This window comes from Apodemus sylvaticus, chromosome 19 (assembly GCF_947179515.1).
Source record: "Apodemus sylvaticus chromosome 19, mApoSyl1.1, whole genome shotgun sequence".
In the NCBI taxonomy this organism is placed as follows: Eukaryota; Metazoa; Chordata; class Mammalia; order Rodentia; family Muridae; genus Apodemus; species Apodemus sylvaticus.
In genome coordinates, this window is record NC_067490.1 from 43,690,111 (window position 1) to 43,706,149 (window position 16,039).

Sequence of the window (16,039 nt, forward strand, 5' to 3'; positions counted from 1 at the left end):
TTTAGATACAAAGACATGTGCATTCAGAAGAAACTGAGAATATCCGCTTATAATGGAACTTTATTAGGAATTAAGCCAAGGGGCATCTAATAATTCTATCGTAAATTGTAAACAGTCTCTGGAGTTTGCGACCCAGGTAGGCAGGGTGGAGAAAGATAAAAAGGACCTGCTTAAAGAAGAAAGATTATTTCTTACTGAAATGGATTTGCAGAGAGCTCAGACTCCTTGTTCACAACTGCGCCATCATCACCGAGTCTCCTCGCTTTTGCCTTTCAGGCTGCAAGTGGCTATTTCGTGGTGGTCTTCGTCTACGTGATGGAGATCATCGGCCAGAAGTCTCGCACGTGGGCATCCATGCACCTGAACACCTTCTTTGCTATTGGAGCAATGCTGGTGGCTTTGGTGAACTATTTGGTGAAGCCGTGGTGGCTCTATCAGATCATCCTGTGTATAATGACAGCCCCCTTCATCCTGTGCTGCTGGATGCTTCCAGAGACGCCCTTCTGGCTTCTCTCAGAAGGAAGATACAAAGAAGCACAAGGCATAGTGGACGCCATGGCCGTGTGGAATCAGTCCAGCTCCTGCGACCTGGTAGAACTCTTATCACTAGATGTGACGAGGTCCCAGGATAAAAGCCCCCAGGGCGCTAGGAAGCACAGCCTAGCAGACCTGTTCAGTAACCCGGACGTCACAAGAATGACCATTATCGTTTGGCTGGATTGGTTCACAGCAAATTTGGGATACTACATGTTTGGCATGGAGGCTATTCGGAGAAAAGAAAACGAACCCCTTTACCTCCTCCTAGTGGGTAAGCGCAATACGTGTTTCCCTGTGGCTCTTGAGGCCAAGGGTCTACCGTGCTCTGATTATCTTTTCAAGCTGGGCCCAACACTGGTGACTGAGATCTCAGTGTTGTTCTACTGTAGGACGTGTGTCACGTTTGTCTGAAGGAAGGACAAGAGTTACAAGGGCCTTCTCTTCCTCCTCCTCCTCTTCTTCCTCCTCCTCTTCCTCCTCCTCTTCCTCTTCTTCCTCCTCCTCTTCCTCCTCCTCTTCCTCCTCCTCTTCCTCCTCCTCTTCCTCTTCTTCCTCCTCCTCTTCCTCCTCCTCTTCCTCCTCCTCTTCCTCCTCCTCTTCCTCCTCCTCTTCCTCCTCCTCTTCCTCTTCTTCCTCCTCCTCGCCCTCCTCCTCCTCTTCCTCCTCCTCTTCCTCTTCTTCCTCTTCCTCTTCCTCCTCCTCTTCTTCCTCCTCCTCTTCCTCCTCTTCCTCCTCCTCCTCTTCCTCCTCCTCTTCTTCTTCCTCCTCTTACTTCTCCTCCTCTTCCTCCTCCTCTTCCTCCTCCTCCTCCATCTTCTTCCCTTTCTTCTTGCCTTCCTCAATTCCTAACCCAGTGTAACCCAGTGAGTAACTTGTAGACTGTGTGTCTTGTCCATACTCCACTCTCTTTCTCTGCATCTCTATCAATGTGTGCATATAAATGTCCCATGGCACGGCATGAATGAGATCTGTTCGTGGTACACTGTTCTGGGTAAGGCGAGTTTCTTTTTTGATATAACATGCCTAAAGTATAAAAAATGTGTAAAACACTAATATGCCAGATGTCCTTAATGTATAGAACTAACTTCATTACATGCAACTATTACTTTTTATTGTTTAAAGAGTATCGACTTATTTTATGTATGTGAGTACACTGTCGCTGTCGATGCCCAGAAGAGGGCATCGGATCCCATCACAGATGGTTGTGAGCCACCATGTGGGTGCTGGGAATTGAACTCAGAACCTCTGGAAGAGCAGCCAGTCCTCTTAACCACTGAGCCATCTCTCCAGCTCCTCATGTAATGGTTACTAACACTGTCACGATTGTTTAACCTTTGTAAACAATGACTTCAGATAAAGCAGTGAGCTGAGTGGGTGGGCTGAAGAGACGCAGGGGGACGGCAGGGATTTGTAGCCCTCTGTCTGGTCTGAGCCAGTTGCCTCTGTGTGGGCTGCGGCGTTTTATATTGCCCTTGCGAGATCTTGCCTTTGCACCTTATATGTTGACATCACACTTTCTCATCAACGTACACATCTATTTTTGTTTGTTTATTATCACTCTGTAAGAATTACAAGAAAAATCATCTTAAGGAATGCATTTCTGGGCGATGTTACAAGTCTATAGGAAATGCCCACCCCTCTTCTATACAACAGTGTGGGAAATGTAGTTTTATTCTAGAACAGCACAGCAGTGACTGGCAGCAGAAGCAGGTGGGGCACAGTGTACCCGGAGGAGGCTAGGGAGCCCTGGGATCCATTCACACCCAACGGTTCCATGTTTCAGATTTAAGAGTCGTCTCAGTACTCAGGAAGGGAGGCAGGGGGATCAACAATTTGAGTTCATTCTCGTCCTTGGCTAGCAGTGAGTTTGAGGCTAGTGAGGGGGAATGCATGAGAGCCCATTTTTCTTAAAAACAAAATCTATTAACTGACTGTTACTAGTCAATGTACTTAATTTTGAAGTTATTACTTTAGTTAGAAACTCACTACTTTAATTTTATCCAAAAATTAAACCACACCTTTTTTAAGTTTAGAAGTTTATTATGCTGAAGTGGGAGACAGCAATGTTTATATCTAATATAGAGGAAGTGTCTTGACCTTTTTCCTAATTGGCTATAATGCCAATTATTTTTAGGATAGGGAAGCTCTTGAAGTGGGTTTGCCTATAGTGGGCTGCTTTGACTCGTACCAAAAACTACATGAAATTGGCATCACATTACTTTTATGATTAGAGAAAGGTGGCAGAAATCAGGGTGGTTCGATGCGGTTGGCTTGGTGCAGGTGGCTGAGGTCTTACATACGCTGTGGCCAAGCGCGAGCAATCCCGTTCTCCGCACTTCACTCCCTCGGGACTCCAGACCTCTGTGCAGCGTGCGGGGTCCTAGTGAGCCGACCCCCAGGATGGGTAAAGGGTTTGGGTGGATTTCGTCAGATTTTGTCTGGGTGGCCTCACAGGAAACGCTGTGTCCCACCAGTGCGATAAAACATGGCGGCGGGGAAGCGCGGAGTGGGCTGGGCTTCTGCTCCTCCTGGGTGGTGGGCTGAAGCCTGGGGTGGGTGACGGTGGGTCTGGGCAGCTGTCTCACAGAGGGCTCTCCGGGTCAATGACAGGTGCTGTGGAGATCCCCGCCTACGTCTGTTTGTGCCTCTGGTTGAAGAGGGTGGGAAGGAGGAAGACCATGTTCACCTTCCTCTCGGTGTCCTCGCTCGCCTGTGGGGTTTACATGGCGATGCCCTCGGTGAGTCCGTTTGCTTTCCTTATGAACGGCTGTGGCAGGTTGGTGGAAAGACTTTCAGTGCCCTTTAGTATAAAAAGCAATTTAGGCATGTGTCCTCCTCCTCCTCCTCCTCCTCCTCCTCCTCCTCCTCTTCCTCCTCCTCTTCCCTCTTCCCCTTCCTCCTCTTCTTGTTCTTGTTCCTCTTCCTCCTCCTCCTCCTCTTCTTCTTCTAGTTCATCATCATCATCTTCTCCTCCTCTTCATCTTCCTCTTCCTTCTCCTCTTCTTCCTCCTCCTCCTTCTTTTTTGAGACAGGCTTTCTCTGTGTGGCCCTGACAGCCCTAGAACTCATTCTGTAGACCAGGCTGATCTTGAACTCACAGAAATCTGCCCACCTTTGCCTCCCAAGTGCTGGGATTAGAGGTGTTGCACCAGCATCACCTGGCAAAGTTGTCTTCTTAAAAAAACACATTCTTTTCCCTTTATACAACTGTTGTGTTCATTGTGGGGAAAAAGATATATGTATGGGATATCTACAAATATGCATGGATATATAATATTGTATATAATATATATGGGATATATACAATTATATATACATATCCTATAACCTCACATGCCAAAGATGGTACATGTTGTACTTTAGAAATGCAACACTTTCCTGTGGGGAAAGTTGATCACATCCGCCAGTGGTTCTGGAATCCTGCTTCTTTGAAACAGGGTTTCCCCGTAGCTCCCGCTGGCCTCAGACCCATTGTACAGCCCAGGATGGCCTTGAACTTCTTATCCTCCTGTCCCCACGACCTGCTAAGTGCCAGGACTGCAGGCTTACACCATCATGCTCAGTTTAGCTGCTGCTTGAGATGGAGCCTTGGGGCTTCCTGCGTGCCAAGGAAAGGCTCTAACCACTGAGCCATACCATCTCCAGCCACAGCATGGAAATTACTCACTTGGCATGGACTGATCCCTCAAAGATTGAATAGCATGGAACAAAGACAAGCGAATCAAGTTTCTGCAATGAAATTAATAATAATAATAATAATAATAATAATGATAATAATGATATAATAATAATAAACAGGTTGAGGAAGGAGACTGACTGCACATTCGTGTGAAGTGAGAGTCAGAGAGAGGGAAGAAGGGTCTAGGGGGATGCGTCTCTCAGAGGCGATGAACAATTAGTGTTGAGCAAACCGTGGAGGATGTTACGAAGCTGACACGTGATTCCATTCAGCTCTGAGGTTTCTGAGGTTGGACCCTCAGTGCCTGGAGACGGGATCTGGCGCCTGAGACAGGAACAGTATGATCTGTGGAGTTCTAAATCTGCAGGGGCCTTAAAGGGAAGGACAGGCTTCCTGGAGAGGGGACCATCATTAATCGCAAGCATGAGAGGGGCAGGGAGGAAGAGAGACAGTGATCATGAGGGGTGAACCAGAGGCGCTCTTCAGAGAGCGGCCCTCTCCAGAGCTCTTCATGAAGCCACACCAGCACCCTTCTAGAAACCTCTGGACTAATCTCCTGAACGAAGAGGCATCTGACTTTTAGAGCCGCTATGCAGGGGTAGCAGGTAGTTTCACATCACGTGGCTTAGCTCAGCATAGCATGTGTGACAGACAACACTGGGGAGGGAACCAAGTACCATGCTCGAGCTATAAGCTGCAGCGCAGACTAATTCTTAACTGTCCATGGAGAGCTGAGGGGTTGGGTGTGTGTTGGGGGGTGGCTCAGCCCGGGCTGTGAGGTCTGGCCTAAAGGTACAGGCTAGACCTGAATAAAGGAACCAAGAGGACATCCGAACAATAAAAAAATATGACAAGTCAAATATTCAGACAAGTTCTGCCTTTCCCACAGTCGGCCAGTATAATATATAGTGTACATGGAACATAGTCTGCATTAATCTTCTGAGAAACATGAGTTTAAAAATTTATATTTTATTGCTTTAAAAAGTACATGTATGTGTATGTATGTGCCTATGTGCAGGCATATACGCGGTGCCTGTGGGAACTAGAGATCCTCCTGAAGCCGAAACTCTAGGCAGTTGTGAGCCATCCAGTAGTGCTGGGTCTCGAACTTGGGCTCTTTGCAAGAGCCGCCTCTCCAGCTCCAAGGACCTTGGTTTTCTTTATATATCGCACCCTGACTACAGTTTCCCTCCCTTGCCTCCCACCAGTCTCCCTCTCCCTGCCACATTCCCTCTCCCCCAGGTCCAGGACCCCTTCCCCTTAGAAAAGAACAGGCCTCCCAGGAACATCAATGAAACTGCGTAATAAGCTACAATAAGATCAGGCACATACTGTGACATCAAGGCCGCGTGAGGCTACCTGGCAGGAGGAAAAGGTTCCCATGAGTAGGCAAGAGAGTCAGTGCCGGCCCCCACTCGCACCATCAGGACCCCCCCCCCCAAGCACTCCAAGGCAGTCAGCCATGATATATATGCAGAGGACCTAGGTCCCACCCCTGCAGATTCCTTGATCTCTGTGAGTCCGGGTCAGTTGATTCTGTAGGCCGCATTCTCATGATGGTGTCCGCGACCTCTCTGGTTCCTCGGATCCTTCCTCCCTCTCCTCTTTAGGACTTCCCAAGCCCAACCTAATGCTTGGTTGCGAGGCCCTGCATCTGCTCCCATCAGTTGCTGGGAAGTCTCCCTGGTCTCTTGGGTGACAGTTCTGCTGGCTCTAGGCCCAGAACACTCACTCTGCAGGCAGGACAAACTTTAGGTCGAACATTTTCTGTGCCTGGGTTGGTTGGTGTCTCAATCCCTCGACTTGAGGCCTTGCCTGGTTACAGGAGATGGCCGAGAACCTTGTTTTTAAAAATGCAGCTTCTTTAATGAGAGGTGCTTCTTTAGACCACAAAGTTGATCCACTCAGTTTAAAAGGTAGCCAAGTGGGCTTGATGACGGCTCCTTTTGGATCTAACAGAATCGCAAGAACTTTACATTTTTTAGTAGGAGAGAAGAAAGGAAATGGCTGAGAAAGGAAAGTTTCCTGGCTGCTGGAGACTTCTAGAAATACAGCAGTAACTCACAACTTCAAATATATTCCCTTAAATAAAATTCATCCTTAAAGATAGTGTCAACATAGTGAAAGTTGTTATTATTATTATTATTATTATTATTATTATTATTATTATCATTATTATCATTATTATATTCACGCTAAGTGAGGCTGGACCTGTGGCTCAGTGGTTTTGTGCTCTTCTGGCTTGTGAAGGAAGTCTCTAGCTAGCACTGGAAAAAGAAAAACAAGTCAGGAGGCCAGTTCATTCATCAAGCATTGTGTGTGGTAACAGTGACACTAGCAGCGGCACCCCCAAAACCTTATGACTTAACACAAAGTGTTCTGTGCTCAGAGAGCGAGGTGCAATGCACCCACCGGTTATCTAGCTAGAGTGAGGGGCTCCCAGGGCCGCCATTTTTATTTTTCTATTATTGTATTTTATATGTAAAGATGTTTTGCCTATGGGTATTTCTGTGTCCCGTGTACATGCCTGGCATGCTGGAGTTGCAGATGGCTCTAGGTTGCCATGTGGATGCTGGGAACCCTAATCCAGGTCCCCTGCAAAGGCATCAAGTGGGCTAACCCACTGAGGCACTTGTAGTCTCCCTCCCAGAGATGGGGGAGGGAGGAGATGGCAGAGTGCGGAAGGGCCTGGTGATCCACCCACAGAATGGAGCACTTTGGAGTTCCCTACAGTGGGTGGGGAAACTGGCAGGTTTTCAGGGATGTGCCAATCAACAAACAAAGACAGTAGACACTTTTACAGGATTGTGTTTAGAGACAGTTTATAAACCTGGCTTACTCTCCCCAGGTGCACGTTTTGCTTTGAGGGCTCCTTTCAGTCTGTCAGTGGCTGGTGCAGGCAATACTGCTTAAGGGAGTGTCACTCAGGCCCGGGTCTTCATCCTGACAGGCTTTCGGTCCTTCTGGGGTTAGGGGAGGATACATTCAAAGATTTCCCCCTAAATCCCAGAGAGACCAAAAGCTTTTGCAACCCAAAAGTAAACAGATAGAAGATTCAAAACTCTGTTGTTCTCAAATGTGCCGGTAGAATAAGGAAGTTTTAAGTGATTTTAATGATTTAATATTTTCTTTTTGTGTATGTGTGTGCACGCCCCCCCCCCACCAGAATTACAAGACTGTGAAAAGAGTGGTTGCTTTGACTGTCAAAATTGTTATAGGCTCCGTATTTGCCTTTATATATCTTTATACGGCCGAGCTGTATCCAACAACCGTAAGGTAAGGATTCCTATTTTCCTGTTGGATTCCTGTAACTTTTTCCTTGCATGTCATTTCATCATAATTGGTCTTTAAATCCAATGTGGTCTTTCCATGCATGGTCCCCAGATCTCTGAGATACGGGGAAATTCCACGTTGGTGATAATTTTGACTCTAAGCCACTGTTTGTAGCTCATTAGCAAGGAGATTAAGGGGTTGATTTGAAGTAACACCAAATCTTATATAAAATAGGTGTCTGCTATTCTCTATACATGTAACACAAGGCTGTTTTCCCCACGTGTGCCTCTCAGTGTTCTAACAGTGGGCATGCACATTTGCTAGGCTGGGGCAGCTAAACAGAGACGCTTTGTCATAGTTCAGTGGGTGCAGAGTCTCAGACCAAAGTGTTGGGATACTGGAGACCACTTGTGGCTGACCTCTGGAGCTTTATCACCATGTGTCACCAGACCCAAGCTCTGAGGACACTCTGGTTGGTTTTCCACCTTCTTATAGGGTACCAGTTTTATTGAATTAGGACCCCTTACTTTAACATAACCTCTCCTTTAATGACCCTGTCTCCTAAGTCTAAGATATTGTGTGTGTGTGTGGGGGGGGGGTTAGACCTTAACATCTGCATTTTGAGGGGACACAGTTTAGCCCCTGACAAGTCCCTGGCTCCCTGAGATGACCTCATCAGGTACATCCCCAGGCTGTAAGAAACTCTGAGGCATCGGACACAAAATCCTAGTCCTGGGTCTCCACGCTACACTGGCAGATGCCCCAGGAGGAGAGTGGGATTTAAAACACGTTTATGGGTGATGCTGGGTCACCACCTGCTTTCTTTGAGGTCTCAGTAACCAGAAGTCCAGGGTCCTTCCAGCTCTGTGAAGAATCTACCGGCATTTCCCATGAGAGCAGCGCACAGTGTACACAGGTGGAAACCCTGGTGATGTTCTGGAGTCTCCTTTTGGTCTGGGTGGATGCAGGGGAGCATTCTCCGATTCCCACAGCTCCTCCTGCAGCCCCTTCTGTCTGCACTGAGGCCAGAGACTGCACACCTCTGCCTCCAGACACACAGTTTAGACTAGGGCTTTTCTCCCTTTGATTTACAGAATCATCTTGAATTTTAAAGTTTTGAATTTTAAAGTTTAAACAGTGGTTAGTATTACAACAATACCATGAAAGGCCCATGCCCCAGTTTTCCCTAGAAAGATCTAGTTTCCTGTTGACAGCCCTCTCCTAAATCCTCCAAGTGACCTTCCATATTACCCACTTAATCCAGTAATTCTACCTCTGACCATCCTTCCCTCCCTCTTTCCTCCCTCCCTCTCTTCCCTGTCTTCCTCCCTCCCTCCCTCACTCATTCACTCATTTCCTCCCTCTCTCTCTCCCTCCCTCCCTCTTCCCTCCCTCCTGCCCTCCCTCCCTCCTTCTCTGTATAGGCAATTAAATCCAGAGCCTCACATGTTCTAGGCAAGGAGTCTACCACTGAGCTATATCCATAACTACCCCACCACCATTCATTTTTAATTTTGAGACAAAGTCTTGCTAAATTGCCCAGGCTGGCCTTGAATTTGCACTGTGTCCCAGACAGGTCTTGAACTTAGGTTTCTCTTGCTTTAGCCTCTCTGAGTGCTAGGATTACAGGCATGGACCATGATACCTGGGAGAAGCTCTTATTTTCTAAGGAAAAACAATGTTTTTTAGTGAGTCTATTTCTTAGCCTATAAAAAAGCCAGTGTTAGCGGTACCAAAGAAGAACCTGGCATTAAGCTTTTTGCAAAGGACTTGGCTGTTTACTTAGCTTCCCCCCAAAAAAACTGTTCACCATCCCAGTTGTCTGAGTGTAGATGTGGGTTTCTCTTCTTCCCTCCAGATCACCCAGATTGTATGTGTGTATGTGTGTGTGTGTGTGTGTATGTGTGTATTTCATTCGGGAACCCGGAACATTGGGTGTGTGTATTATGTGTGTGTGTGGTGTGTGTGTGTGCATGCGTTGTGTGGTGTGTGTGTATTATGTGTGTGGTATGTGTGTGTGTGTGTGTGTGTGTGTATTTCATTCGGGAACACGGAACATTGGGTGTGTGTATTATGTGTGTGTGGTGTGTGTGTGTGTGTGTGCATGCGTTGTGGTGTGTGTGTGTGTGTGTGTGTGTATAAATCTAATAAACATGCATTCCTTACTCCTCAAAATGATTCTGTTGAGGTGGGTATCGTGGTCTCCAGTCTAAAGATTATGGAGCTGAGACTCAAATGAGATTAGGCTCAAAGAGCTCAGATCTCCATTCCTAGGCCTTTTTTCCTTTCAGTGGAAGTGTGCAATAGCACTCATGGAAACAAATCTGGGCATCGGCAAGGGATGGGCTGCTTGCCCAGAGCTCCGGAAACAGAGTGGGGCACGTGGTTTGCTGTGGCCTCTGGGGGCCTCTGAGCACTTAGATGGATTTCTGCGCAGTCCGGGGTGGGGGTGAAGGGAACTGTGGGCTCCCCTAGTTCCAAGTCTATTCCCAGCACATGTATCTGCTGAGAGAATGCATAGAATATGCAAAAAGGTGGCTACCAACCAAACCATGTTGGTTGCTATTGCTCTTGTGTATATGATGGTGTTTGTAAGACCATTTTTTTTTTATTTATTTGGTTGGTTTATAGCCACTGGTACAAGTCCTCAAAAATAAGCCAGACAGAAAAGCAGAAAGGAAAGGAAAGGAAACGGCAGGGTGCTGGGGGGAAGGGCAGAAAGGAAGAAGAAGGAAAGGAGGAGAAGAGCCTGGCATGTGAATATGTAACACAAGGCATCTTCAACAGATTCTGGGGGCTTCCTGAGCATCTTAGGGTCTGCTTATGTGTGAATTCTTTCTCATAGGAGCACCAAACTTTAATAGCCAAGTTACCGACACACGTGTACAACCTAGAAAAGATGAAGTACCGTTGACTTTCTGTTGGTGGTGGTCTCTTAAGACAGAGTTTCACACTGTAGCCTAGGGTGGGCTTAAACTTGTAGCAATCCTCCTGCTTCAGCTTCCTACCCAAATGCTGGGATTACAACATTGAGAGCCATGGTAAGGCGCACCCACGACTCAAAAGATGCCCACTAAAGGCTGTCTTGGTTGGCCTGGTTTGTGACCCAGTGACAGATCATCTGTTCGAAGCTTGCCCACGGTGACATGGCTCCTCTAGCAAGGCTCCGTGTCCCAGAGAATCCATGCCTTCCCTAACAGTGCCACAGCTGGAGATCAAGTGTTAAAACACAGACACCTATAGGAGACGTCTCCCGATGAAACCACAACATTCCTCCCTTGATCCCAAAATGCTCATGGCCATCTCAGGATGACAATGCGTTTAGACCTACCCGAAAGGCCCCCTGCAGTCTTCAACAGTCTCAACCCTGTTTAAAAGGCAGGCACACCAGAGCAAGGGTCCCGTTGCATGGTACCAGTTTCTATATTAGTTTCATTTCTGTTGTTATGATTAAAAATCTCCCAACAAAGTAAAATTTAAGAGCAAAAGGGCTTATTTTGGTTTATAATTTGAGGGGTAGGGAGAGCCTTTGCAAGGAAGGCTTAGAAGAGGGAGCATGAAGCTGGCCTGCCCCATTACATCAGCAATCCTTGAGGGAGCAGGGGGAGGGGAAGGAGAGGGAGAAGGGGAGGGGAGGGGAGGAGGGAGGGGAAAGGGAGTAAGAGGGAGAGGGAGAGGAGAAAAGGGAGGGGAAGGGAAGGGGAGGGGAGGGAGAGGGAAAAGGGGAGGGGAGAGAAGGGGGAGGGAGAGGGAGAAGGGGAAGGGGAGGGGAAGGAGAAGAAGAGAGAGAGGGAGGGGAGAGAGAGGGAGAGGGGGAGAGAGAGGGAGAAGGGGAAGGGGAGGGGAAGGAGAAGAAGAGAGAGAGGGAGGGGAGAGAGAGGGAGAGGGGGAGAGAGAGGGAGAAGGGTAAGGGGAGGGGAAGGAGAGGAGGAGAGAGGGAGGGGAAGAGAGAGAGGGAGGGGAGAGAGAGAGAGAGAGAGACAGAGAGAGAGAGAGAGAGAGAGAGAGAGAGAGAGAGAGAGAGAGAGAGAGAGAGAGAGAGAGAGAGAGCAAAAGGAACTGGGACCAGGCTATAACACCTCAACGCTTACCCCAGTGACATATTTCCTCCAGGAAGGCTCTACCTCTTTAGGGTAGTACCAAACAGTGCTACCAGCTGGGGACCAGGTGTTAAAACACATGAGCCTGTGGGGGACATCTCACATTCAAACCACAACTCCCAGCATGCCTGAGAACCTGGGTTTGACCTATAGTACTGAACAGAACTCATGTCAGGTGACTTACTGTGCTAAACCTGAAATTTTTGAGGAAAAAGACCAAATCCATGACTGTCCAATTAAAGCAAGCTTCATTTAATATCCTGGTCAGGAAGACGGACAGTGGCCAGGTCCATTCCTGGGATTCCCAGAGAATGGCACTGAATTGTATCAGCCAGGTGCTCATAAAGGCAGAACACACAAAGATGCGGTATTTCCTCTCTGTCATTTAAGGGAGCCAAGCTTACATCCTGACACATTTCCTGCCTGTGTACATTTGCCTACATGTGATCAAGGATCCAGTGTAGTTGGGGGCCAGCAAACTTGTTTACTGAAGTGAAGGCGTGTGGCTGGTTATCTTTTTTTAGATTTTTTTTTTATTAGACAATCTTTTTTTTTTTGATGTATTCTTTATTTAAATTTCAAATGATTTCCCATTTTCTGGGTTCCCACTCCCTGCAAGTCCCATAAGCCCTCTTCCCTCCCCCTGTTCCTCCATCAACTCCTTCCCACTTCCCTGTTCTGGTATTCCCCTATACTGTTGCATTGAGTCTTTCCAGAACCAGGAGCCACTCCTCTGTTCTTTTTAGACATCATTTAATATGTAGATTATTTCTTGGGTATTCCAAGTTTCTAGGTTATTATCCACTTATCAGTGAGTGCATACCATGACTGATCTTTTGAGACTGGGTTACCTCACTTAGTATGATGTTCTCCAGCTCCATCCATTTGCCTAAGAATTTCATGACTTTTGTTTCTAATGGCTGAATAGTACTCCATTGTGTAAGTATACCACATTTTTTGCATCCACTCTTCTGTTGAGGGATACCTGGGTTCTTTCCAGCATCTGGCAATTATAAATAGGGCTGCTATGAACATAGTAGAGCATGTATCCTTATTACATGCTGGGGAATCCTCTGGGTATATGCCCAGGAGTGGTATAGCAGGGTCCTCCGGAAGTGCCCTGCCCAGTTTTCTGAGGAACTGCCAGACTGATTTTCAAAGTGGTTGCACCATCTTGCAATCCCACCGTGGCTGGTTATCTCACATGAACAACAGCCCCCAGCACTCCAAGAAGTTGTCTGTCCTTGAGCAAGTGGGGCTTGCAGTCTTTAGCCCTTCCATTTTTCCTTCGAGCTGTATCCTGAGTCAAGTCCTCTGTGCTGTGATGCTGTGGTGGGAACCGGCACATTAGCCCTTACAACTGCAGGTTAGAGCTGTAGCTCCAGGGGCATGTGTACACATGTGGCACGTGTGTGCACACTCACACACACAATCCAAAACAACAAAGTTAAAATAAGTCTTAAAGATATCGAGTGACATTAATAGAACAGTCTACAAACAAACAACTTTGTTCTCCCAAATTCCCATACCCCACCCTAAACAAATCTGCCTGCTCCTTGATACTAATTTGGACCTGTAAACACAGTAGACTGACGTGGGCTTATGCCTTTCTTACGCACACGCTCATATACACAGCCCGTCTCATACAATGAGGGTAGAGGCCGTTGGTGGCTTTTGTGAGTGTGTGTCCGACGCCCTCCTCACCCTTTGCTTCGATCGTTCCCGGCAGTTGCCTGTGTGTTAACTCTCTCCTGGTGTTTTCAGGTGCTTGGCTGTAGGGAGCAGCAACTCGGTGTCCTACGTGGCAAGTCTGATCATCCCACTCTCCAGTCATTTCTCCAAAGTCTGGATCCTCCTGCCGCAGGTCCTTACGGCGTCCTAGACACCGGGGTAGCACACGGGCAGCACAGACAATTTGCCACTTCTCTCTCTCTCTCTCTCTCTCTTCCTTCCATCCTTTCTTTCCTTCTTCCTTCCTTTCTTTCCTTCTTCCTTCCTTACTTTCTTTCTCTGTCTCTGTCTCTGTCTCTCTCTCTCTGTCCCTCTCCTTCCTTCCTTCCTTTGAAGGCCACTACAATCACTGTATAGTGGAGGTCTGTAGAAACAGGCCAGCTCACCAGAGGGTAAGTAGGGAGGTAGGGGTGGCTCAATCGTCCACTGATCACCTTCAGCCTGTCTGAGTTACTGTCCACTCTACTCCTCCCTTAACCAGGAGCCCACAGCACTCCAGCCAGGGATCTAGCTCTACCCCGTGTCACCTCTTGGTCATCTGTCCCACTACCTAGCTCTGCCCTTGCCTCTCCACTCCCATGGTGGGTCTGCTGCTCTGGGAAAAGTTTGGAGGTTGCCTGCTCTCTCCAAGAGTCTGTGGCGCCCTGAGGGGCTTTCCGTGGGCGAGGCTTCCTCCGCTCTGAGCTCTCCTGGTCCTGGCAATGCAAGCTGCTGGCTTGGGTTTGGAAAGCAGCAGGGAAGGACTGAGAGGCTGGGAGGATGGGCAGATCACCGATATACCCAGGTCTGCCTGGCTTTGCCAATCTGGAGGAATCAGGGGCTGGGAGGAGGAAGGCAGGGATGGCAGGACAGGGTACTTCCATTCTGGGACTTGGGGTCTTCAGCACAGTGGCCTTCTTCCTCCAAACCCTCCCTGTGGAGTTGTTCCTCTATGCTTCTTGGACTCTCTTAGTGCCCATTCCTCTTCTGACTGCTGCTTTCTTCAAGATTTCAATGTGTCCCCCCTCCATCTCTTTCAGCTTTCAAATGTCTTACAGTTAGCCTCCTGGCTATTCTTTCTGGACATCTTTGGGGCTGGTCAGTGATTTGGGGACCATCTTCTTCCCTCCTACTTTTAGCCAAGTCAATGACTTCAAGCACAACATGTGGACACTGCCACTTCTTCATCCCGTGGGTCTTTCCTACGTCACCTCACATCTGTGGTCACAGCTCTCATTGTCCTGAAGAACTGCCTTCTTACTGCTTGTGTGTATGTGTGTGCAGGTGCCCTTTGTGTTCATATGTGTGTATGTATGTGTGTGCAGAGGCCAGAGGTCAACCTCAGGCGTTCCTCAGGAGCCACCTGTCTTTGAGGTAGGGTTGCTTATTGACCTGGGGATTACCAAGTACTCTAGAGTGGATGGGCAGCCAGCACCCACCCAGGATCTACCCATCTCTGTCTCCACAGTGCTGGGAAGGCAAACACGCACTAAGCCTTTCTGTGTGGGCTCTGAGAAGTAAATTGATGACTTCATGCTGTGTAAATAACATTTTATTAACCAAGCTTGCTCTTCGACACCATACCAATATACTTTTGTAAAATATACTAACATAATCTCAGGAGAAACCAAAGTTTTGAGTCCCACCAATATCATCTTGGATATATAAGTGGAAAGCAAATTGCTCTTTAGGAATCAATGGCCTGAAGGACTGACTCTCAATCCCAGGAAGAAATACTCAGTAAAGTCTGCTTCTCTGGGCTACCAGAGCCCAGCTTCATTCATCAGCTGATTCTAGGTTGAGAAATAGCTGTGGTCAGTGTGACTTGATTTTCTCCCACATTTTCTCTGGACACATTGGCAAATGCTCTTGGTTGGGAACTGTAGCTTTAACTTTTTCAAAGCATACTTTTAATGATAGCTCTTCAACACGTATTTCTCTTCTAGTACACCACCCACCAGAGGTGTAGTGGAAAAGAAAGGATATGGGGGGAAGTGGATCTGTTTAGAAATGGTCCTTTGGAGCAAATCCTATCTGTGTTGTCAGGAAAACAACAATGGCAGCCCGATCTGCTCACAAACACGGCTGGATATACAGCAGTCCAGTTGGGTAGAGTTGGGGTAGAAAACATGACTGGTAGTCAGCCAGTGGTGACGTAACAGCAGGAACAGCCAGGCCTCAGCTTAATTGGCAAGAGTCAGCAGGTGGGACCAGGGCCAACAGGAAGGCCAGGAGAAGTTCTCAGCTGCGTCTCTCTTGACGAAGTGAAGACTCAAGACCAAGAAGTGTTAGCTATGCAAGCAAGGCCAGCCCAGCCTCTTGTCACGGTCACTGTCGCTGTCCACTGATGTCCCTCCAAGCATCTCATGTCCCCCCTGGGTCTTGCCTCAGCACGCGAGTCTGTCTCTGTCAATCTGCTGAAGTGACAAGAAGCCACAACACATCAACAGAAGTTTTGGGTGCATTCCTCTTTGTGGGGTCCCCAAAAATGGAGCCCAGCTACACAATGTACAACAGACCAACACATGTGTACCTTGAGCGAAGAATCCCTTATCACGAGTCTTTCACATGCCTACTTTAGCAGAAGCTTCCTTTCACCTGTGTCAGCATCAGCAAAATATTCCTTCGCGTGTCTTCTTTAGTAAAACATCCCCTCACCCGTGTCCACGTCAGGAAAACACTCCTTCACATGTTTACCCAAGCAAAACACCATCTGACACAACTGAGTTTCCAAAGGACC

The 16,039-nt window shown here is 47.8% G+C and overlaps 1 protein-coding gene across 1 annotated transcript in view; it reads left to right on the top strand.

Moving 5' to 3' along the window:
* Positions 1-16,039, top strand: part of Slc22a16 (solute carrier family 22 member 16) — a 36,790-nt gene that overhangs the window by 17,008 nt on the left and 3,743 nt on the right. Inside the window, exons 4-7 of the mRNA XM_052163093.1 lie at positions 277-808; positions 3,148-3,275; positions 7,383-7,492; positions 13,354-13,453. Coding sequence (XP_052019053.1) covers positions 277-808; positions 3,148-3,275; positions 7,383-7,492; positions 13,354-13,453 — 870 coding nt within the window. The remainder of the gene's footprint in view (positions 1-276; positions 809-3,147; positions 3,276-7,382; positions 7,493-13,353; positions 13,454-16,039) is intronic.